We start from the raw sequence: 23,822 nt of genomic DNA on the forward strand, positions 1-23,822 counted from the left end.
TTACTTACATCACTAAGATAACGTTCCATCCACCTAATGATGTCCATCCCCCGGAGTGATCCTTCAAAAATGTCAATCTAAAAAAAACAAAACAAGAGAGTGTAAGAAGTTTGTAGTGCTAGTTTGTGATTTTATTGTAATATTTATTTAACATGATTGTGCCAGTAACTGTATTAGATATAAGCAATGTTTTGTGGTGGTTTACAGTGATGTCGCAATATAAAAACTGAAAGCACGAAATGTGACCACAAACAGCTAATCATGTCCAGCCAGTCCATTTGTGATCTGCCCAGACTAAAACTGCATTATATATAAGAAGGTTTTTTTTACTTCAGTGCTAATCAACATTAGGTTGGCAATGAACACATCGAATGGCTGGGAAAGAGTGTATGAAGTTATCTTACAAACGGTTCTATAGTCATTAGTATCATTTCAATAATTGCAGGAAGGGTCAATTTGGTAGTTTTGTAGGCTGGCTGGTAAGTGTGCTGGGGAATCTTTTGTTTGTTTGAGATTGCCCGGTGAAATGTGCAAAAAAATTATGTGGATTTTATTCTGCATTAAAAGCCTGACTCAACTCACTTGGGTTGTTGCAAAGGCTTTCATATTTGACCCTCCAATATTTATGACCAAATCAGACATCAATACCAAATAGTGTCCACCACATTTAATCAGTGTGCACATTAGATGGCTGGGTCAATTTTGGTGTTTTTCTTATACTCAATACAAAAGAAAAAGTCTGCAATAGACCCTCCCATATGTGAGACTAAAGGCAAGTAAGCAGCCATTCACTGTCCCAGTGAGTTGTCAAACAACTTTTAAGCCTCGTACACACGATCGGATTTTCTGCAGACAAAACCTCGGACTTTCGTCCGATGGCGTGTGCCTGGATTTTGTCTTACATACAAACGGCAAGGAATTGTCGGTCAACAAACACGAACATAGTGACGTACTATGTCGTTTTTCAGCTCTTTAGCGCCACCCTTTGGGCTCCTTCTGCTAATTTCGTGTTAGTAGAAGTTTGATAAGTGTTGATTTGCGCTTTTCATAAGCGCTTTTCATAAGCGCTTTTCATTTCATGCTTTTCAGTTTGTTTCTGAACGGCCGTTCGTCAACCAGACATGTTGCGGAATCGGAGGAGATAACGTGTTATTTATTATTGGCCTTGGAGTTATTGCTTTGACCCAAGTCCAGTCCAGGAACAGGAGAAGAAGGATTTCTTGGACCAAAAATTGGCTGCTTTATTAATCGTGACCAATTATGTCATATGCCTTTACTGCGGGAGCTCCAGGAGAATAATTCGGATGATTTTCAGAATTATCTCTGGATGACGGACCCCTGCTTTTACCAACTCTTGGCATTGTTGACCCCTATATTAAGAAGCAGGACACATGCATGAGGCTTTTATTTTATTTTTTGGTTGAATAATGATTTGATTTGGTATATTTTCTTTATTTTTGGATGCATAGAATGCACTTTTTGGTTAAGTTCTATTGGCAGATAGCATGTCTAATTGTATATTTTTTTTCTTTAAAAACTACGGGATAATGGTGTTGTGGTAACTTGCCCAAAAAAACCCAAAAAGCATAATAATATTATTCTTGATATCACTAGAAAATAAAAGCCTTTTAAAATACGTTTGGCAGAACTCCATCAGTATCACCAGCAAAGCAGCTTCATCATTATCCTATTAAAGAAGAAGAGAATGTGCGCTGCATTTCGAGATTTCATAATTTGCCGCGTCACAAATTCTCCATTACGAACGCTAATTTACAAGACCAACCTCTTCTGGCTTGTCCTTGCTTCCGAGCATGCGTGTTTGTACTTTGTACTTTTGTCTGACGGATTTGTGTACACACACTTGGAAAATTCAACAACAGACATTTGTCCATGGAAAATTTTAGAGCTTGTCATCCAATATTTGTCTGTGGAAAAACTGACAACAATTTTTGTGCTGTGGTTTTTGGAGCATTTGTCACACAACAACATAGGACTGCTCATTCACTTTAATGTAAGCTATAGGGCTGCAGACGAATTTGCTGGCAACCATGTTTACCTACTGGTGCTGTCCACTCCACCCTCTTAAATTTTGTATTTTTTCCCTTTGTGGATGTGCACAACTTGATTTTAGTCCAGAGCTGTTTTCACCTCCAGCTGTGTGTACACCATATTGCCACTATATATCCACAGTCTCAAGAGAGTAGCTATTTTAGCACATAAGAGTTGGACAAATCTGCAAGACTGATTAGGGACTGGCCAGAGAGGGATCACTTTGACGTAGCTGGTCAGCTTGAATATGTATCGCAATATATGGTAACTAAGAATCCCCATTTTACAAGCAATAGTTTGCTATAGGTAAGGGTAAACAAGTTGGCAACACCTCCTTAGTATCTGATGTGTTGCATCTAAGCTATTTAGGACCTGGGCATTCATACCTCCATTTCTACTGCATGGTGCAGGTTGGTGACTATAAAGGGCAGGGCTGCCTGAAGTTGCTATATTACTGGCTACAAGTGTATACTTACTGTGCTCCTCTACTATGCTGATGCCAAGCTGCATGGCAATGGAAAGTGCTTTAACGAGGATTCTTCCAAAAAATGGGGGTCCCTCTGTCAAAACACCAGCACCAACTCATCTGTTAAATGCGGCCTTCTGTAAGTGGCTGTGTGTGTGCTCGACAGGTGAGTTGTCTCAGTAGTGCTCGTTTTCCAGTCTGAAAGATGATTCTTGAACAGGGCTACTCCTCTCTTGGGCTGGCTACAGGAGAATGTCACCTTGTGATCTGTTCAGCCATGCCTATTCTGGCTGAACGTTTACAGCATAGACGTTCATTTTATAACATCAGTATTAAAAACAACAGTTATTTTTGTCAATTCAATATATACGCTTACTTGGTTTCTAAGGACTACACATCCCATAGTACCTTGCTGCCTGTAAGCAGTGATTCCTGTACTGCCTCTGCCTCTTGAAAATCCTACTCTCAACATCTCTGTAGTTCAGAAAGCAGGCTCTGTGAAATGCGTGACACAGCAATGCCTACTCACAGAGCATAGTGACTATATGTCACAGAATTTAAAGTATAACTAAAGGCAAAACTTTTTTTAAAGTTTTGGATAGAGTGGAGAGGGATTAGAACACCTGCCAGGCTTGTATTGCTGTCTGTGCCTCGGTTAGGGATTCGCCCTCTCTATTTGTCCTGTTTACTATTATCATTGAAAGTGAAAGTAAAAGAAAATCCTCAAATTTTGGGTTGTCCCCATAAAAGTAATAGAGGGGAAATCTTCCAATGGGGACACTAGTTATTGTGACCCCAAGGAATTCCTTTAGTTTTCAGGGATTTCCCTCACTTCCTGTTTGGCTATGGGACAGGAAGTGAAATGACATTGGACACAGATGACAAAAAAAAATCTGACAGGGTATAACCCTCTTGCATTCTATCCAAAATGGTAAAAAAAAGTTTAGTTCTACTTTAAAGTAAGTAAATATGAGGGGATCTTCACAAAGTAAGTTTAGAAACTTCAAAATTAGGAGTAGACTACAAATAATTGAAATTCAATGTAGAAATGATTATATGATTTTAGATTTTGACCATAGATATGCTCTAATGCTGGTTTAAAGTGGCTCTAAAGGCTCAAGGTATTTTCACCTTCATGCATTCATGCGTGAAGGTAAAAAAAACCTTCTCTGTGCAGCAGCCCTCCCTAATACTTACTTGAGTCCCATCGCGATCCAGCAATGTGCACGAGAGCCTCAGACCCTCCCTCCCTTGGCTGAGTCAGCAACAGGAGCAGTTGACTCCCTCTGCTGTCAATCACAGACAATGAGAAGAGAGAGGGGCCGAACCGCGGCTCTGTATGTGAATGGAGATGCGGAGCAACGGCTTGGGAGCAAGCCTGCTTTGGTGCCCAAAATGCAAGCTGCTTGTTCTGGGGGCACTCAGCAGAAAAAAGAGGCCAGGAGCGCCAGCGGGGGACCCGAGAAGGGGAGGATTGAGGCTGCTCTGTGCAAAACCACTGCACAGAGCAGGTAAGTATACCATGTTTGTTATTTTTAAAAAATAGCCTTTAAAGTGTTACTAAATCACAACAGTAAAATCAGTTTGTTATATGCAGTAAAGTATGCTTATTATACTCACTGTGGAACCTAGGGGGTGAATCCTCCGCATTGTGTAAAAAGGGTGTTTGATCTTGTCTTCTCAGATCCTTCCACTGTCCCCAATCCATCTCCTGATAGTACAGAGCATTGGAGGCACTCGGCACATGCTCAGTTTGGTGTGTATTTCTGAAATTTTTTTCTTTTTGTGGCGGAGGGAATGCATATGATCAGCACAGGGCCAATTAGCACTGTCCAGAGAGAGGGTCAGGGGTCCTGCAGCCTCATAGGACAGTCAGAGGAGAATGAAAACTCCTCCTACAAGCTTTAACGCATGCTTGGCCAGACACTGTTAGAAGTCACAATACTGCTATATACTGCTGATGAGAAAAGGTATTTAGCAATTTATATTTACTAATAAAATTGCATTTCCGTGTTCTGTGGGAGACCAGATATAGTGAATGTAGGGTCCTGAGTTTAGTAACACTTTAATATCACTTTAAGCCTGGGTGCACTGGATTCCTGTAAATGCATTATGAGCATTATTATTATTTTATTTAATAAGTAGTATGATCTGCCCTATTTGTTGCACTTGTGTTTTGCTTTGACTAATTGTGTAACATAATTAATTGCTTACATTGTTTCACACTGTTTAAAACTTTTCACAGATATATCTTAGATGTTATTTGACAATAAAGTGAGTGTCAAGTGGTTCTTACTGTCGCCTTGAATCCATTAGCGCAGAGAAGATTTGCCAGCTGTATAACTAGGGCTGCAGAATCCAAAGAATATGTTATGAAAACTCGCCCTGAAAGATAGGTCATATAGTATGTCAACAACAATGCAATCAGTACAGAGGAACCCAAAACATAAAACCAGACATGGAGGTGCAGAATCAGCAAGAATCTGAAAAGTAGAAACTCATTTGTATGTACAGTATGTACACAATCACTTAGTGAGCAGCATACTCGCAGCTAAAGTGTATTTCCACTTTTTGCATCCAAATTGGAATAACACTTACCCTATATTTGTTATATGTCCCCATTCACATATCATAACTTAAAAGAGAAGTCCAGCCAAAGCTCGTTTGGCTGGGCTTCTCCTATGGGTCATAGGAGTGCAGTTTGTTTTGCACTCCTGTGACCCGTTTTCAGCTGAGAGCGGGCTGAAGTTCGCTCTCTGCTGACATCACGGATGTCAGTCCAGGCACCTCGTCATTGCGACAATAAAGTCTGGATCTGCCAGGTGCCTGACTGACACCCGGCTTAGCCTCTCAGTGAGCCGCTGAGAGGCTGAGCTGGCTGTCTCTGCCCCCTCACAGCCCAGCACTCCAATGAGCGAGGAGGGGGAAGAGCAGAGAGCTGTGACTGACAGTCTACAGCTCTCTGCTCACAGAGCTCTGAAAACCGAGCGTTCAGCGATGTTCAATCGCTCGGTTCTCAGTGCAGAGGCACCGGGCGAAAGATGCAGCATCGGTCTACCTAGTTATCTATGAGTATGAGTCTGAAAAAAAAAAAAAAAAACCTTTACTTCTTTTTTTAAAAAAATAAATAAAAATTGCATCTAACCTTTTTTAGATGCTCTATTTTGGACCCTCCGGCAAGAAAAAAATGCTACTACTTTGTCTTTATTTATGAGGAAGCTGGGCAGCCGTGTTTGCCATAATTAACCCTGTCTGTACTGTGCAGGCAGACCTTCATTATCAATTGTAACTAAATTTGAACAGTCTGTCCTAATAAAAGGTTAAAGGTGTAGAGCAGGCATGTCCAAAGTCCGGCCTGCGGTCCGGTTTCGGACGGCCCGCCTGGTAATTTTGACATATATATCTTTTGTGGCCTCCAACGAATCCCCGAGCGCCGGGGGCCACAAAAGATAGATATGCTGGCTGCCTTGGAGGGGACGGGACGAGCGCAGTACAGGATACAGGAGAATTTTCTGTTTACACGGCGTCCTGTGTAAAAGGAAGTCCCGTCTCCTGCGCTGCCATTGGACAATTGTTTTGTCCATCATAGGAGGCGGGACTTTCAATTAAAGAGGCTGCCAATAAAAACAGGAGTTTCTCCTGTATATCTGTTGGCGCTCGTCCCGCCCCTCCCTGTCTCCTCCAAGGCTGCAGATGGACATGAATCAGGCTGCACTGACGGCAATGGTGAGTCTGCATTCATGTCAATGTGGGGGCTGCATTCATGTCAATGTGGTGGGGGCTGCATTCATGTTAATGTGGTGGGGGCTGCATTCATGTCAATGTGGTGGGAGCTGCATTCATGTCAATGTGGTGGGGGCTGCATTCATGTCAATGAGGGGGCTGCATTCATGTCAATGTGGGGGCTGCATTCATGTCAATACGATGGGGGCTGCATTCATGTCAATACGGTGGGGGCTGCATTCATGTCAATACGGTGGGGGCTGCATTCATGTCAATACAGTGGGGGCTGCATTCATGTCAATACGGTGGGGGCTGCATTCATGTCAATGTGGGGGCTGCATTCATGTCAATACAGTGGGGGCTGCATTCATGTCAATACGGTGGGGGCTGCATTCATGTCAATGTGGGGGCTGTATTTCTGTCAATACGGTGGGGGCTGCATTCATGTCAATGTGGGGGCTGCATTCATGGCAATACTGTGGGGGCTGCATTCATGGCAATACTGTGGGGGCTGCATTCATGGCAATACTGTGGGGGCTGCATTCCTGGCAATACTGTGGGGGCTGCATTCATGGCAATACGTGGGGGCTGCATTCATGGCAATATGGTGGGGGCTGCATTCATGGCAATACGGTGGGGGCTGCATTCATGGCAATACGGTGGGGGCTGCATTCATGGCAATACGGTGGGGGCTGCATTCATGTCAATACGGAGGGGGCTGCATTCATGTCAATACAGTGGGGGCTGCATTCATGTCAATACGGTGGGGGCTGCATTAATGGCATTAGGGTGGGGGCTGCATTCATGTCAATACTGTATATGAATGTGAGTTAGGGACCTTAGATTGTAAGCTCCTTGAGGGTATAGGGACTGATGTGAATGTATAATATATATATGTAAAGCGCTGCGTAAATTGACGGCGCTATATAAGTACCTGAAATAAATAAATAAATAAAAATAATAATACTGTGGGGGCTGCATTCATGGCAATACGGGGGGGGCTGCATTCATGGCAATACGGTGAGGGCTGCATTCATGGCAATGGAGTGGGGGCTGCAGATAGGCACTTATTAGGCTGCATTAATGGGCACTGACCCTTATTTTGCTTCACAGTTCTTTATTTAAAATTTAAAATTTTTTTCCTGAAATTTCCTTTTCAAAGTGAAGGTGCGTGTTATAAGCCGATTGAATACGGTATATCCAAATAACACGCCCAAGCTCATCTATTCACCACACACAGCACAAAGGCAAAAGAATTCTTGTTGGGCCGTGTATTAGTGCTCGGACGAACACACTTAGACCAAATTTTAATGGTTTAAAGAATGTCAGGCAAAATGGTCGGCCCTCAAGCATGTTCTAATCATCAAATCTGGCCCTCTTTGAAGGGTCCTGGTGTAGAGGCTAGGCTTCTTCCATTATATGTTACTGAGGACATACTTAGGACAGGCTCACTTGACATTATTTAAAGAAACTTGCAGTTAGCCATGACACCTTCTGCGAAGAAACTTCTAAAAGGTAGTAAGTATTTAAAAAAAAAAAATAGGCATACTGTGTAAATGGGAACACATAATAAACATACAGTGGGGTTTCCTCAGATTTAACTGCAAAAGTGAAAATACACTTTAAGAACAAACCACTGGACCAATAGGACACTAATGTTAGGTTGAAAGACGGCTACAGCGCGGGCATCCATGTACATCCTTCTGTGCATGAGCTGCCTGTGCGCACCCTGCGATGTGTGCGCGTCACACTCTGTGATCAGCGAGTCAATGAGACTCGACTGATCACAGATCAGAGTAAGGGGCCGATCTCGGGCCCTTACCACGTGATCAGCTGTTACCCAATGACAGCTAATCACGCGATGTAAACAGAGCCGTTAATCAGCTTTTTTTCCCTTGTGCTAACAGCATGAGGAGAAAAAAAAAAGCTGATTACCGTTTGGAGTAAACGGGACATTGGTCACAGTCCATACCACTACTGCTGAGCAGTGCCCACCAATGCCACATACCAGTGCATATCAGCACTGCTAAGCAGTGCCTACCAGTGCCACCTATCAGTGCCCATTAGTGCTGACAATCAGTGCCTCATCATCTGTGCCACCAATCAGTGCTGCTTATCAGTGTCACCTGTAAAAGGGAAAAGACCACCGCGCTATATATATGCAGAAAATTAACACAATCAAATAATTGAATTAATACGTGACAAACAAATAAATTGAATAGCAGAAGCAGCCGCTAAAGGTGAGATACACACACTAAAGACAATCAATAAAAGGAGCAGCGCTGTGAATGTTGAAGGCTTAAAATTGAGCCAATATAAGTATAAGTGAACAAATGTGATACATTGAGTGAATATTTAGGATAAATAATAAATAATAAAGTTCATAGTCAAATCATATAAATTTTGATAACAGTCCTAATCCGTGATCAAAAATCCAAAAGGTGAGGTAAGGTGAAGAACCAGAGGCAGGGGTCCCCGTCTAAGGCAAGAATGTAGGTAAGGAGTGGGTAAATCCTTCACCGCACCACTGTGATATAGGTAAAAAATGCGCGCTTACCAACCGGCAAGCCTAGGAAAGCTTGCGACCTTAACCCAGGCGGGGCCTTTCTTGGGATGGAGACACCAATATACCACTTCATAAACCGTACGGTAGGCCCGCTGTCCACCACGTGCAGACAATCCCTGGATTATGGGGATACTATACTCCTAGCTAGGAGTTATTCTCACAGGAAGTGCCCCAAAAAAAAGGAAGAGCAACATAGCGTAATCAGTGGACGTGTTCGGTTTTCGTATATTGGTTTTCCCACATCAAACATGGACGCCAAAGCCCATCAGTGTCACCTACCAGTGCCTATCAGTGCTCATCAGTGCCCTTCAGTGCCGCCTATCAGTGCCATTCAGTGTCACCTATCTCATCAGTGCAGCCTCATCAGTGCCCACCAGTGCCGCCTCATCAGTTACCATCAATGCAGCCTTATCAGTGCTGCCTATCAGTGCCCATTAGTGTAGCCTATCAGTGCCGATCAGTGCATTCCATCAGTGCCCATCAGTGCCCATCAGTGCAGCCTCATCACCGCACATCAATGAAGGAGAAAAATTACCTGTTTGCAAAATTTTATAACAAACTATGAAAACTGTTTTTTTTTTTCAAAATTTTCTGACTTTTTTGTTTGTTTAGCAAAACCCCAGCAGTGATTAAATACCACCAAAAGAAAGCTCTATTTGTGTGAAAAAAATGAATGCCTAGTAAGCAAGTGGTTAGAGCAATATTAAACCCAAAACCAAAAATGTAATATATTGCAGCTTACCAATCATATGTGGCTGCACTAGTTTTTTTTTTACTTTTTTCCCTTTGTTTTTACCTGGTGATCTGGCCAATAACACACCTCCTGCACTAGAGTGTCCCTATTCTGGATGAAGGAGCACAGGGGGCACCTTTGGACAACAGCATTGTCAGTCTGGGGGGAGGGGAGTGTTAGATGTATTAGCAGATTTAAATACTAAAACAAATTGAAGCCAAACTCCAACTAATACTTAATAAGCAGTTACTGGAATAATTTTGTTTATTTTGAGATGAAGGTTTTCCATAAATTAATAAAAGTGGGCCATTGTAAGCACATCTGTTAGTGGTAAATGGCTTGTCTCAACCTCTAACCGCTACATCTGTAGGGCAGCTTGTTCTGTTACAAAAAAACAGAATTTCTGGCTGGTGAACATATGAGAAAGAAAGCCTCAAAAAAAGTAAAGCAAGGCAGCAGTCACATCTAACAATTGGTAAGCTGGAATAATGTTTGCTTTTGGGTTTAATACCCCTTTAAGCTAAAGAAAATAAACTTGTGATCTTGACAGAGAAAATATTTCCCCTGCCTGGATAAAGAAGCCATGCAGCTTCAAAACAGCAAATTCTTACTAGATCAATAAATGGCCTTTTCTAGATTAATCATTTGGCCATATCCCAACCCATTTCCATATCATTTCCAGGGCACTTTCGGTGCAAAAGCACCTGCTTTTCTTATTGTAGCACCATCCTAGGTATATGCTAGAAGAGAGTATAGTTTTTGCACTTTCTGCTTACAAGGGAGATGGTCAGTTAAAACTCTGCGCCTACCAGGGAGCAGGATCTATTCTTTAGGTTTGCTCATTGTACTCAGGTGCAGCTCAGCTTGTTCTGACTGTCCATCACTGGTCCAATAGGGAGGCATATTGGACAGTGGGAGGGGACCTGACAAGTGAGTGCACAGGCTTTGTTACAGTCCTAGCAATTGACAGAAGGAAAGTGCTGCATTGCATTGTGGGATACTTTATATAAGGCCAGAGTACATGTACTGTACTTAGAGTTCAGTTGATCTGGGGAACAGAGCCCAGGAGGGAGAGGGGCAGCTGCCCTCTCCTCCACGGAGGCGGTTGTGCGGCAGTGGGTGGTCAGCCCAGGGGCCTAGAGAGAGAGAAGCTGAACCCAGAGGTCCTGCAGAGCTGACTTGAAGGGAGACACCAGGAAGGATCTGATTCTGCCTACTGTGAGTACAGAGCTGTGTCTTTGGGACCTGTCGAGTAAGGGCCGCCCCCTTCAGCTAGAAGAGTCAGTGGACAAGTGTCAATAAAGGGGATGCTAGAGAGCGTCCTGAAGATCATTTAGTGCATCAAGTTTGCTGCTAGTGAGAGCAAGATGACTTAACCCTTCCATATGCGTGGCTATACGGTTAAAGCAGCGTGTCTGCTTCCACAGATAATTCGGTGAGGTTGAGTGAGAGTTGTCCTAATCTATTGTGAATAGTTCCAGTTGGAGTATCCCACTCATCCCTTCTCCCATCCAAGTTCCAAATAAAATACGAAAACCCAAATAACCTGGACTGGACTTTGAGTAACAAGCAAGCAGAAGTAGGGGTGGAACAAGTGGGAGCTCCTAGCAAACAAGAGGAAGCTCTCAGCAACCAAGCGGGAACCCCTAGCAACATAGTGGGAAATCCTCAGCAACTGAGCGGGAACCCTCCGCACCTAAGTGGGAAACCCTCTGCACCTAAGTGGGAACCATTGGCAACCAGCTCTAGGTAACCAGGGAGAGACCTATGAAGTTGTAGTGAGGTCCTGGACCTCTAGAGGCCTAATAGTGACCTCCAGAGTCAGGGAAAGCTGACATCCTTCTTGGTAGAGTGGGTTAAAAGGCATGGTGGGTGTAACACAAGCTGAAGTGATGGGCGCCAGACACTTTTTGAATGCAAAGAGATTTATTGTCTCTTGAACAAGAACTGTAGGAGAGAGGGTTAGGGCCAGGACACCTTTAAGGTTTCAATAAGGAGACATGAAATACATTCGAAATATGCATATTAGAAGGAAGGTCTAATGCATAAGCCACTGGGTTAATCCTGAGAAGAATACGGAAAGGCCCAATAAACCCAGGTGCTTCACTTCAATGAGGGAACACGAAGTTGGAGGTTGCGAGATGACAGCCAGACCCTGTCCCCAACCTGGTAGGAAGGCGCAGGCAGGCGTCTGCGGTCAGCGTGGAGTATGTACCTATCATTAGCATGTCGCAAAGCCTCCTGGACTTGTGCCCAAGTGGAACAAAGACCACAGAGATGCTCTTCTAACACAGGAGTATTCTGCGGAGCAAACGAGTAAGGCAACATGGAAGGTTGGAAATCATAATTTGCCATAAATGGGGGAATCAGGAAGCAGAATTCAAGGCACTGTTGTGAGCAAACTCTGCCCACGTTAATAGGTCAGACCAGTTGTTATGATGGTCAGAAATATAGCAACGTAGGAATTTCTCCAAGGACTGATTGGCTCGTTTTGCGGCCCCCATTAGACTGTGGGTGATACGCAGAGGAGAAAGCAAGCTGAATTCCCAACTGTGCACAAAAGGCTTGCCAGAACCGGGACACAAACTGACTACCCCTGTCCGAGACAATCACCTTGGGTAGCCCATGTAAGCGAAAGATCTCCCGAGCAAAAATGGAAGCCAGTTCCTTAGAAGTGGGCAACTTCTTACATGGAATTTAATGACACATCTTTGAGAACCAGTCAACCACCATAAGGATAACTGTGTTGCCCTGGGAGTTGGGTAACTCCACAATGAAATCCATAGACAGGTGGGTCCAGGGCCTCTCTCCATTGGGTATGGGTTATAGGAGGCCCACTGGAAGGTGTCGTGGAGTCTTACTCTGAGCACACACAGAACAAGCTGCTACAATGGCAGTTACATCAGCACGTAGATTAGGACACCAGAATTGTTGGGAAATGGCCCAAAAGAGTTGATTCTTCGCAGGGTGGCCAGCAGCCTTGGGAGAATGGTAAGGCTGGAGCACGGCAGAATGGAGACAAAGCAGCGGTCACAAGGTTTCTCAGGAGGAGCATGGACCTGAGCAGCAAGAAATTTGCCACCCAAAGGAAAAGTGAGACTGGTGCAAATCGTAGCCAGAATACGATCAGGAGGGTTCACAGGAACCGGAACCGACTCCAACTTGGAGGTGGAGGAAAATTGTCGTGACAAGGCACCAGGCCTTACATTCTTAGTACTGGTAAGAATTAGACAATGGAATTGAAACTAAGAAAAGAGCCCATCGTGCCCTTCTAGGAGAGAGGCGTTTAGCCTCAGACAAGAATGTGAGATTCTTATGGTCAGTAAGAATGAGAACTGGCAGAGTCGTACCTTCAAGGAGATGTCTCCATTCTTTCAGGGCTAAAATGATCGCCAACAGCTCTCTGTCACCAATCTTGTAATTGCACTCCGCAGGTGACAATTTCTTGGAAAAGTAGCCAAAAGGATGCAAATCACTCTCAGAGGTAGGACGTTGAGACAGAAGGGCGCCAACTCCAGTCTCAGAAGCATCAACCTCAAGGATAAAAGGTAACGTAGGATCAGGATGTGCCAACACAGGAGCAGAAACAAAGGAAACCTTGAGACTCTCAAAGGCCTTTACGGACTCCGGAGACCAACTCTGTAGGTTACCGTCCTTTCTGGTCATATTAGTCAGGGGCTTGACCAGAGATGGAAAGTTAAGAATAAACTTCCGATAATGGTTGGCAAAGCCCAGGAAACGCTGCAGAGGATGTAAACCCATGGGTCGGGGCCACGGTAGGACTGCTGAAAGTTCCTCTGGGTCCTTTGAAAAACCAGCAAGGGAAATGACATAACCCAATAATTTAACCTGTTCACGATGGAACTCGCATTTCTCCAATTTACAATAGATATTGTTCTCTCTTAGTTTCTGAAGCACACGACAGACATCTGTGTGGTGGCTCTCCAGGGACTTGGAAAATATGAGGATATCATCGAGATAAACCACCACACATAACTGCAACAAATCTCGGAGGACATCGTTAATGAATTCTTGGAAAACTACCGGGGCGTTACAAAGGTCAAGAGGCATTATGAGGTACTCATAATGACCTTTTCTGGTATTAAACACAGTTTTCCACTCGTCGCTCTCCTTAATCCTCACAAGATTCTATGCCCCTCTCAAATAATGCTTTGTGAAAAACGTTGCTCCCTTGAGGCGGTCAAATAACTCCGTAATTGCCGCAATCAGATTGGCATTCTTAATCGTGAAACGATTGAGACCCCTATAATCAATGCAATGTCTCAGTTCACCACTCTTCTTCTTCACGAAGAACAAACCAGCACCATCAGGGGATGAGGATTTGCGGATGAAACCTCGAGAAAGTGCGTCTGCAACATACTCCTCTATGGCCTTATCCTCCAAAACCAAGGGTAAACCCGGCCACGAGAGGGTATGGCACCAGGTTGAAGGTCAATTGCGCAATCATACAGCTGGTGTGGAGGCAAACTACCGGCTTGACCTTTGTCAAAGACGTTGCTAAAATCGCAGTACTCCTCTGGCAGGGAGGAGAGTGAAGAGGTGCACAGGACCTTGGCTACCTTCTGGAAGCATGTCTTACTGCATTGTGGCGACCAGGAGAGAACCTCAGCATGGAGCTATTTAAAAGAGGGGTTGTGCCTCTGTAACCAAGAATAACCAATAACCAGTGGAAACTTAGGTGAGGAAATAACTTGGAATTGGATTATCTCATGGTGAAGAGCCCCTATGGCCATGGACAACGGAACCGTCTCATGAGTCACATGGGCAGGCTATAGAGGTCTCCCATCAAGAGCCTCTATGGCAAGTGGAGTGTCATGCAGCTGCAGCGGAATCGAGTGCTTCGATACAAAGGCAGCATCAATGAACAGGCCTGCAGCCCCAGAGACGATTAGAGCCTGTATCTCGACGGGCGACCCAGCTAAGGTCTGTCCGTGACAGGACCTCAAGGTTCGGGTGTTCCCTGGACGGGTAGGACAAGACTTCAAAAAGTGACCTGCCTGGCCACAATAAAGGCAAAATCTCTCCCTCCTCCTAAAGGTTCTCTTATCCGCAGAGAGACACGTGAATCTCAAGTGCATGGGTTCATCTTCACTGACCGACTCAGTACCAGGAGGCATGGGAGGTGAGGGAGGCACGGGTGGGGCTGCAAAGCTAGGAGGCAACCATGCTGCAAGCACCCCCTAAAAGAGAGTCTTTCTCTGAGTTTGGAGTCAATGAGCATGGCAAACGTGATCAACTTCTCCAGCTCAGTGGGTATATCTCGGGCTGCTATCTCATCCTTGATGGCATCTGAGAGACCATGAGAAAAAGCAGCCATGAGGGCCTCATTGATCAAAGCAACCTCTGCTGCAAGAGTGCGGAATTGAATGGCATAGTCGGCAACAGTTCTCGCAATCTGTACGATGGACATGAGGCACTTGGCAGCAGAAGTAGAGCGTACGGGAACGTCAAATACCCTTTTAAACAAAGCCACAAGCTAAGGGTAGATCAAGATGACAGGTTTTTGCATCTCCCATAGAGGGTTTGCCCAGGCCAAGGCTCTTTCTGAAAGCGAAGATGTCACGAAACCTACTTTGCTTCTGTCCGTGAGAAATGCCTGGGGCAGCATCTTAATGTATATCTCAACCTGGTTGAGAATCCCTCTGCATTGGGCTGGATCACCCCCAAATCGCTGGGGAAGCAGAGCAAAACCAGACATACCTCTTATAGAGGTAATTCTCGAGGCGGGTGCCTGCACAGAGACTGGCACAGCAGCAGGGATGGCCTGCAACTCAGGTTGTACCGGAGAAGCCACAGTGGGAAATTCCAGGTGAGCCGTGCGACTTAGGAGCGTTTGTAATGCCATGGCAAACTGATCCATGCGGTGATCTTGCTCATCCAATCTGGAAAAAATATTACCAACAAGTGGATTGACTGTATCTTCTGAATTCATGGCCTTCGCCTACTGTCAGAAACCATGAAATTAGACCGAGACAGAAGTGCAGTTAAATCACACTTGTTTAATAATAAAAGTAAATAGAACAAACATAGTCAAAACATAGCCAGAGTTCAGGAACCGGAACGGATAGTCAGACAAGCCAAACGTCAGGGAGCCGGAGATGAGCGCAGTAAAACAGCAAGCAGGATCTGGAGCCAGAAGGGATGTCAGCCAAGCAAGTCTTATAACAGGAATGCAGGAGAGCGTCTCTGTGATGTTGACTAAGGCGAAGGCAGAGCTCTTCTGGACTGGATGGCTTAAGTAGGCAGGGCTGACAAGCAGGATATCAGCAACAGCTGAGTAACTGTGGAGAGATAGGAGCTGGTAATTAGCCTACAGCTGAGCGACCAGCTCAGAGAAGGAAGGGCTTGACCCAGCCCTGACAGTATCTTCCTCAAGCGTCACCCCCATTTCCCAGCTGGGTCCCTGGCTTGGCACTCACAGATACTCCTCAAGCTTCACCCCTGGTGACCCGCTAGGTCCCTGGCTTGGCACTCACTGATGCTCCTCAAGCGTCAGCTCTGCTGCCCAGCTGGGTCCCTGGATTGGCACTTGCTGAAGTTTTCCCACTTCTTCACCGTCCCCGGCTGGTAAGAAGACTGCTCTGGTACTGGCTCCAGCTTACTCACAATGGTCTCCGGTAACAAGGTGGATGGTCCCTTAGTGGCGACAGCTTCCCCTCTACCTCCGACCTCAACCGGTTCCCCGTCCGGCTGAACCGTTACTCTCAGTTGGACTCCAATCCTGCAGTCCCAACCCTGCGCTGCTTCTGGATAGGCCCTCAGATAGCCTAGCAGCCAGATGTCCCCGGAATAAGCTTCAGGCTTCCTGCCTAGCAGCCCGGGGCAGCATAACACACATCTACCCAGACAGCCATCCAGGTGGCACAGAACCCCGATCACCTGACTCCACCCAAATAAATAGGCTCTCCCAGCAGGCCAAGGGACTAAAGAAACCTCCCCCAATTGGCTGAGACACCCCATCAATTCATAACCTAACCTTGCTAAGCAGGGCTGGTACAGGGATTTTTGACACCCTAGGCAAAAACCTAATTTTGCCGCCCCCATTGGCCCCACCCCTGACTCCACCCCCTTTGCCCTGCCCATGTGACAGAAGGCACCGCCATACAGGAAGCATCGGCTCTGCTTCTTCTAGCGCTGGCTCCAGTGCTTCGCTGCACCTCTGATTACATTACCGGTCGGACTGAGTTAGTTACATGCTGCAGCCTGCAGAGCATGCAGACGCAGAGGGAAACCAGCAGCTGGGCGCCCCTAGGCAGTAGTGCACCCTAGGCGGCTGCCTAGTTTGCCTAGTGGTAGCACCGGCCCTGTTGCTAAGCCCTTGTCGATCTAATGTCACCAGCATAACGCCACCTAGCAACAGAAGAGAGAAGGTGCAGCAAGTCCAGAACTAGAGAGGAATCAGTGGATCTACTAACAATTAACCAGGGCAACTAATGCCTAGCAAACTAAATTTACTCAGCAACCCTGCCTAAACACCAGTGTGCTACAAAGTTAACACTCAGCAAGCCCTACGGGGACAGTGCTACATTATAAATAGGACTAGGTAAAAATATTTGCCACATACACTAAATAAAGCAGAAAGTATAATAATAAAGCACTTACGTTGATCTGATGGTAAGTTACTTGTTTTAAATCCTGTTCCCAGTTCTGGAGGGGGGCCAAAGGGTGGCATGCCTACTTGAGGTCTTTGGCAATAGGCACGCCTATCAATACCCTGAACGTTGCATGGAGTTGGTGTTGCAAATCCTTGATTTTGACCACTAAAAAAAATTGTTAAAAATTCACTAAATCAAAATGTTTAATTCAAATATATATAAAATTTAGTAAAGTAAATCAGGAGTTGCTGCAAGCGGCGTTTCTGCAGCATTTGTAGGGACAGAAAAGCAGGTAGCAATATCACTGCAAATTCGGATTTGTACATAATGATGCACTTAGAAATGTCTTTACAAACATTCTTAAAGTGGTTGTAAACCTCAGACATGAAATATGAGCAAAGCATATCTCTCTATAATGTGTGCTTGTCTCAATTAAAAGCACTAAGTCTCATTTCTGTCTGTTGTTTCGTTCCTCTGCTATCAGCATGAGTCACCTCTGACAAGTTTTCCTGACATCAAGAGAAAAAAGGTGACAAGGGAGGGACCTCCAGCCGATTGACATCCTCAGCTCTGTTTCTGTGAGCTGTGTGAATGAGGGGTGTGTCACTTCCCTCCAATAAGCTTTAAGAGCTCTTCTCACTGAGCTCTGCAGAGTTTAATTTCAGTTCTCCGCCACCTTTTTTTCTGAACTCTTAGAAAAGCTGTATACATTCTTTACTTTGAATGGCTGTAGAGAAAAGAAGACTGCAGAGAAACAGGAACAACGTATGTGGGAGGATTTGTTTCATCACCTGAGGCCAGTTATTTCACTGGGTATATGTAAGAGTTTACAACCACTTTAAAGCTGATCTGCAGCCTGACCAATCAAGTTATAGTTCTTGTTGCCAATGATGCTGTAAAAATCACTAAAGTCTGTGACAGGTGGGGGGGGGGGGGGGGGGGGCACTGGTAGATTCGGCTGCTTCTCCTGCTCCTCATTGATAAGAATGACTGCAGTGCCACTTCTGTCAGACCCTCTCCTCCCTCCAATATCAGCCTGCTGTGGGCAAAAAATAACCACCAATGAGACTGAGAACACACCTCAGTCTCAGCGCTGGGCTGCTGGGGAGTGAGGGCAGACTACCCCTTTTTTTTTCTTCCCTTGTCATGTGACATATCACATGACTTGGATGGGAAGAAGGAGAAGCTGCCTGAGTGAGAGGGTGGGGGGAGTAAGCAGTTGAGTAATAATTTGTTAAATTGTAAATAATAAACAGTACAAATAACAGTACAAATGGTTACTAGCTACTGTATGTCGTACATACCACCAGTTTGGTTGCAGCTGTGGTTGGCATACAAGAGGGTGTTGCATGGGAAAGCGGATACATGGTCCATACTGTTGCAGTCGTGGATCTGAAATAGTAATGTGAAAAAAATGACATATTTGTGTTTTTACCAAACACAACAGTGAGAATAGAAAGCTGTTCAATAGATTATAACATGGAGAGCTGCTAGTTACAAATGGATACATTTCTTCCCATTTTCACTTTGATATATTAGATTCAATCAAAAAGACTGCAATTTCACTGGGAGAGTCTGGATTTTTCAGTTGTCACTGTACCTCTAGGACCCATTCACACTTTTGTTTTTTAAAAATACCAGCAAATATGTTCCCATTCATAAATTAGTTAAATAAGGTAGAATGTTTTTTTGGTCTCTGAGAGACTCATAACACATTGGTATGCAATACTGCCCAATCAGACAATTGTAGCGCCAGTTGGCAGCTCCTTCAAGCCAACCGGCAGAACATTTCATTCAGGTGGTTGCACTGCTCATTGCTTCCTTTCCTGCTTTGCTGAGCACAAGGAGAAAGGTAAGCCAAGGAGGACATTTATTAGCTTGCTCTGAGGAAACCCGGGTGACGGGTGAAACGCGTCAGCATGACGCCATCACGCTCCCTAAAAGCATACAGGCTGGTCCACCCAGACGCTAAGGGATACCTCCGTGATTTCCACGAGTGCCAACAGAAAGCCCTGGATCTCTGTGACGGCCGTGCTGTCTGGGCTACAAATTTAAAAAGACTTCCTTATTCCACTTGGCAATGTATGGAACGGTGATATCCCGCATAGCTAAGGAAGTTACCCTGATGAGCTGACAGAGGACTTTACACAAAGAAGCTGCTCGCACATCCGTGCGGTGGTGGTGTTCACTGTCAGGAAAGCGGTGAGATCCTACCTTTTACACCTCCCGTCCGGGAGGGTTATATACACAATTTAACCGCCTTCTATCTACACACACACCAACCTGCCAATACCGATGTTTGTGAGTCTTCAGTAAGTCCCGTGCAATGATAGCTCAGACATAGGATCTTCCTTCCAGCATACCCTGACTGATTTAGTCCATAGACTAATGGGACGTACACACGGTCGGACTTTTCGACCGGACTGGTCTGACGGACGCCGACAGACCAAATCCGGCGAACAATCCGATCGTGTGTGGGCTTCACCGGCCTTCAGCGGACTTTTCCAGTCGCAAATCTGACGGACTTTAGATTTGGAACATGCTTCAAATCTTTACGTTGTAACTCCGCCAGACCCAGAAATCCGCTCGTTTGTATGCTAGTTCGACGGACAAAAACCGACGCTTGGGCAGCTTTTGGCTACTGGCTATCAACTTCCTTATTTTAGTCCGGTGTACGTCATCACGTACAAATCCGTCGGACTTTGGTGTGATCGTGTGTAGGCAAGTCCGGTCGTTAGAAAGTCCGTTGAAAGTCCGCCAAAAGTCCATTGAAAGTCTGCCGAAAGTCTGTCGGACAGGCTGTTGGACTTTTGTAGCTGAAAAGTCCGACTGTGTGTACAGGGCATTACAGTGAGCTCTGTGTTCAATGACTAATCATGAATGGCCAGTGCAATAAACCACTATATTGCAGTTGTTGATCTCTGACGGTTTATAATTCAGTGGAGAAAAAGGTATCAATAACCGTATGACCCCCCCCCCCCCTCTGAACCCCTCTTTTTCACTTAGTTCGTGATTTCTGAAGGACAAATACATTTCCTTTTAGATGATCCAGCAGTGACCATTACTTCTATCAGTCATTTAATGGGGGAATGTATGGAGGAATGTGTGGTGGCCATTAGCATGTGTAGACAACGTTGTCTATTTTAATGAATTGTTGGTGGTATTTCCTTGATGAATTTTGTTTGATCAGTGTTTAAGTGATTTGCATAATAAAACTTTATATTTTTTGCTAAATTGCCTGTTCCTCCTTGAAGAATTGCTTTCTTGGAATTGGTGCTTCAATTCCTGCCTTTTTTCTATATGCCCAATCAATTCAGAGGAACTCACCTGCAGTACTACATTATTTAATCTGAGGTGTGTGCAAGGAGCTAACTATTAGCAGTCGCTGTGATCTTCAGCAACTTGCCTTTTGAATCTAATCTGCTTAGGTTGAGCCTATTAGTTCTTTTTTCTTCTTTTTTATCATTTTTGTGTCATTTATTAGCTACCGCTGCAGTCAGGGACTGGACCTGTTCCTAGCAAAAGGACTGGGACCCCACCAGGGGCGGCGCCCCCCTAATCAATGCGCCTGGCCCCTAATTTACATGCAGGGCGCTGGACACATGGTTCCAAAGGGGTTTTTTTTTTTTTTTTTTTTTAGAAGCAAGTGTGTAGTGCAGGGGTTTTTGCCACCTAAGTTACTATGTAAATATGTGATGTTCTTTAAATAAGAGTTTGGCTCCCTCTAGCGTCCATTCTACTTAATGTTATTAAGACTTTTGTTTGGTTTCATGATATAAAGCATTGTGGGAGATGTAGTGAAGGAGGAAGTGACTCATGTGCTAAAACTCAGTCTGTGAACTTCTTACCCACAATGCTCAATTCACCTACCCACAAGGCCAAGTCCCCGAACAGCCTGCTGGGTAAGGGACAGGCATGGCATGTTTCCGGCCTCTTGGGACGCCATTCAAAGCCTGCTTGCAGGGAAGTCTGTCTGTGGCGGAAAAGGTGCGGAGCGGAATCGTTTGGCCTCTGAGGAGCTCCAGAGCACAGTCTGCGGGACCAGCGTGCAGATGGACTGGAGGATCCAAGATTTCGAAAGGTTTCCTTCACTACAGTTACATCAGCCATCAGAAGGAGCAGCGCGGTGTGACAGTGCCAGCTCGGAACAGACTGAGACACGTAAGAGAAGAGCCTTGCAAGCATCTGGAGCTGTGTTGGTGAGCGGGCACTTGTCCAGATAAATACAGTGTACTGTTGCTAAACTAGTTCCAGACTGTTGCTGGGATCTGTAGTACCACAGGAGTAGTTCATTCAGACATAGACTGTGTACAGTACAACTTCAGGGTTGTTTTCCCTGCACTGCAAAGTAATATTGAGTTGCAACCTTTATTAAAGAAGAAGCTCTACCAGTTTGTTCTCTGTGCAAACTTTCAGTTACCAGCACATCAGTTCTATTATTAATTTACTACCTACTGATTTCCTTACCTGGATTTACTTACACTGCAGTATAATCTAATTAAGCTAGCTGAAGAGGAAGAAGAAAAGAGACTTTGTCATTTCCTATACAGCATCACAACTTCAGGTTCACAGAGCTGAACAGTGTACTGCAATCTACGGGGAGCCCTTGAGTACATTATATGGACAAATGTATTGTTTCAGTGCTGCATTGTGTTTAATAATTTTCTGCAGGTTTGGTGTGTGCTCTGAGGTTGGAGTGGGAAGGTGCTCAATATCAGGGCTTTATCATATTAAGCATAAGTCCCACTCCTTGCCTGTCTTGCATATGCTTCTCAAGTGACCATTGAGTTTTGGTTTTCACATACACCTTGATTGTTATTACTTTCATCCTTTATATTGGAATGACCCCTGTGTCCAATGTGTTACGCAAATTTCTTTCAGTAAACTGTTTATGTGGTTAATTTACCATTTGTGTGAGACTCTATCTATTGCAATCAGCTGGTGGAGTGACGAAGACCAAGGTGACGGTAAATATACAGTACAGTGTGTTATTACTGTGTTTCTCTTTACCATTGGGTCTTACACTAACATTGCTATACAGTTGTGCCAAGGGGGTCGAGCCATTTTTTTGGGGGTTGATAGGCAGAGTGCAGGCCCAATCAATTATCAGCAGCTTCTTAGGGGGTCAGTGCTACACACGTGATTAGAGCCGGAGGCTCTAATTGGCTTAAAAAAAGGGTGGGCTCGGGGCATAAAACACTGCGCCCAGAGCCCATCCAGTTCTGTGACAATAGCGAATTAATATTTGCTATTGTCTTCCTGATTCTCCTCCCAGCCAATGTCGGCTCAGGAAACCACCGAGGAGGAGGAGGGAGGAGATGCAGGCAAATCGACGCCGCCGTGAAGCCGAGGAGAGGCAGGATGTAGTCACCGCCTGCCGCCCAGGGGAAGCTGGATTGCCCCCCTCCCAAAAAAATATACCACCAGCTGCCACTGGACCCAAACTTGGACTTGGAGAGTGGCAGGGATTCATGGAGAGTGTTGGTTTTTGACCCAAAAGTGCTACTGTAAGCCCAGGAGCGTGCTGTGCTACTGTGCCTGGTTGCTGTAATAATAAAAAAGTGATACTGTGTGCTGTTAGAGTTGCTGGGCTAGTGCTCCAGGGTTGCTCTGGAGCAGTGTTTCTCAACCCTTTTTCAGTCAAGACACCCTTTAAAAATCTTGAGGCACCCTTTAAAAATTATGGAAAGTCTCGAGGCACCCAATTCTAAAATGTAAAAACAATTCTAAAAGTTTTTACATAATGCAGCAACATCCACACACATAGGACGCCCAATGGTAGAGGTGATTTATTCTTCCAAAGCAAATACGCTTTTGCAAACTGATACTGACTATTCCAATGTTTCTCTTCTCTCTCAGTTTTTCTCCATCACTCAGCTAATGTGACCCCAACACTGATGGAGAGGGGCAGGGGAGGATCAAACAAGTATGCTATGCAGGCGACTGACATACTCCTTATCAGCTGATGACGCCATTAGTCGTTAGGATGCTGGCAGCTAGAAGGTTGTAATGGTGGACAATGAAAACCTGTGGCTTTGTGTAATTAAAAGGCAAGCTTTATCCACATGCTGGTTTTTATACAATTTTTGGGCAATTTCTAGGCATTTTGCCAAGGCATCCCCGAGGAAACCTTAAGGCACCCCAGGATGCGTGTATGGGCAGACTGGTTGTACAGAAGTCAATCTACTGATCAACTTCTGTACAAACAGCCTGTTGGAAAATTTCTGCATTATTAGAACTGCCGGCTATAGCAGGAGGGATTCCCCCATCCACCTTGAATCCACTTAGAATCTCCCTGTAGATTACAAAGCTCTCCACTATAAGTGAGTGGAAGTCTTGTATTCATTCAAAAACTGCATGATAATGATGGAAGATAAGGGGGAAAAAAAGGGGCAGCATGGTGGCTGAACATTACCTTGCTGCAACCATGAGCTTGTTGTAGATTACTTTAACAGGGCTCTGAACTTGGACCCCCCTTCCTCCCACTTCTCTTCTTGCACATGTTGGTTCTTGGGCTCTCCTGTTCCTCTGAAGAGGCCAGGACCACGGTAATCAACTTAAACTTGGAGAGCAGAAGGATATTTGGGAACATCTATTCCATGACCCCCCCCCCCGGGACCAATGAACACGGAAATAATGTGTATTATGTCACTACTGGGTTCAGAGTTG

At 45.0% G+C, this 23,822-nt stretch overlaps 1 protein-coding gene across 2 annotated transcripts in view; it reads right to left on the reverse strand.

Moving 5' to 3' along the window:
• Positions 1 to 23,822, reverse strand: part of TRAF3IP2 (TRAF3 interacting protein 2) — a 109,567-nt gene that overhangs the window by 64,446 nt on the left and 21,299 nt on the right. The window contains exons 3-6 of one of the 2 annotated variants that reach the window (XM_073627095.1): positions 18,458 to 18,545; positions 17,161 to 17,318; positions 4,812 to 4,900; positions 9 to 77 (exon numbers count right to left, since the gene is read on the reverse strand). In XM_073627095.1, coding sequence (XP_073483196.1) covers positions 9 to 77; positions 4,812 to 4,900; positions 17,161 to 17,318; positions 18,458 to 18,545 — 404 coding nt within the window. Of the gene's footprint in view, positions 1 to 8; positions 78 to 4,811; positions 4,901 to 8,795; positions 9,360 to 17,160; positions 17,319 to 18,457; positions 18,546 to 23,822 lie in introns of those variants that run through there. The other variant, XM_073627096.1, reaches the window with a different exon arrangement.

Source organism: Aquarana catesbeiana, linkage group LG04 (assembly GCF_042186555.1).
Source record: "Aquarana catesbeiana isolate 2022-GZ linkage group LG04, ASM4218655v1, whole genome shotgun sequence".
NCBI lineage: Eukaryota > Metazoa > Chordata > Amphibia > Anura > Ranidae > Aquarana > Aquarana catesbeiana.